Source organism: Myotis davidii, unplaced genomic scaffold, assembly GCF_000327345.1.
Source record: "Myotis davidii unplaced genomic scaffold, ASM32734v1 scaffold329, whole genome shotgun sequence".
Lineage (NCBI taxonomy): Eukaryota > Metazoa > Chordata > Mammalia > Chiroptera > Vespertilionidae > Myotis > Myotis davidii.
In genome coordinates, this window is record NW_006300374.1 from 12,087 (window position 1) to 13,582 (window position 1,496).

Consider the following 1,496-nt stretch of genomic DNA (forward strand, 5'->3'; position numbering starts at 1 on the left):
ATATATTATTGTTGATAGTATTAGAGATATCTACTCTCCCCCACCCTTTATTCCCATCCTCCCAGCCCCTACCTCCCCATGTCTTCACTACCATATTGATAAGCATATAAGTTCTTTGGTTTATTTCTTCTCATCCCTCCAACCCCACATTGAGGTATGTCAGTCAGCTCCATGCCTCCATGCTTCAGGTCTTATTTCGTTGGTCAATTCATTCACTAATTAGATTCCATAAATAACCTTTTTCCATTTTTACTCCTGCATCCAACAGCTAACTACCCTGAGCTCCTGCAGTGCCTGGATGCTCCCGTCCTCTCTGACAGTGTTTGCCGCAATGCCTACCCAGGCCAGATCACCAACAACATGATGTGTCTGGGCTTCCTGGAGGGTGGAAAGGACTCTTGCCAGGTTAGGTTCTTTGCACCCCTTTTCTTTCAAGCTCCATCTCATGCATCTCCACCAAATTTCCCCTTTTCTGAAATACAGAAGATTAATAGGCTTTTTCTGGAACTGATCATGAGGAGTGAGGGGTAGATTTGGGATAAGTGATCACTTTTTCTTTTTGCCATATGAGTGGTTATAATTAAGGGTAAAAAGATACATAGAAGATGGTGTGCAAATAGCACAGCTAAGGTACTCTTCTGATGAGGACTATTGTAGAAGAACACTTTGAAAAAGCAGGGCTAGCTGAGAAGCCTTACACCCTGTATTACCACCTCTTCTTGGCCCCATATGCCTGTAATTAAGGAAAGAGGAGGACCTAGAAGGAGGGGGGAGGAAGAATGGGGATGTAGTGTGGAAACTGAGAGTTGAAGGGGCTGCATGGAAGATCAGCAGCAGCCTGGGAAGATAGCCTCGGGATAATGGAGGAACATCTTTGAGACTTTATCCCATCTGGATGTGGTTGAGAATTCTAAACGGCTTTTCCCTCTTGTTTAGGGTGACTCTGGTGGACCTGTGGTCTGCAATGGACAGCTCCAGGGCATTGTCTCCTGGGGCTATGGCTGTGCTATGAAGGGCAAACCTGGTGTCTACACCAAGGTCTGCAACTACGTGAGATGGATTCAGGACACCATGGCTTCCAACTAAGCACATTTATCTCTTCCTGACCCATCCCTGTTAGACAACTTCATCTTCCTATGCCTAAAACAATACCTAAATAAAAATATTTTGTCCTGCACTAAATATGTCTAAGAACTCTCCTTACTTGGTATTATAAACTTTCTTTGGAAACAGACTGCTGAGTAAGAAAGTGGATATTGACATGAACTCTCATATGAGGGTAGAGTTTAAAAGATTATTTGGGTATTTATTCACCTAATCAAAATAAATTCACTGATCACCTACTATGTGCCAGATTGTGTAGGACATCCTATCTAATAAAAGACAAAAAGGGTAATTGACCGTACCTTTGCTACACTTCCCATTGGCTAATCAGGGTGATATGAAAATTAACCACCAACCAAGATGGCGGCCAGCAGCCACACAGCTGAAGCGAG

The 1,496-nt window shown here is 43.4% G+C and overlaps 1 protein-coding gene across 1 annotated transcript in view; it reads left to right on the plus strand.

The window, feature by feature from the left end:
- The window catches only part of LOC102768314 (cationic trypsin-3-like), a 4,391-nt gene extending 3,209 nt beyond the window's left edge, over positions 1 to 1,182 (plus strand). The window contains exons 4-5 of the mRNA XM_006777073.2: positions 269 to 405; positions 937 to 1,182. Coding sequence (XP_006777136.1) covers positions 269 to 405; positions 937 to 1,086 — 287 coding nt within the window. The 3' untranslated portion in view covers positions 1,087 to 1,182. The remainder of the gene's footprint in view (positions 1 to 268; positions 406 to 936) is intronic.
- Positions 1,183 to 1,496: the final 314 nt, after the last annotated feature.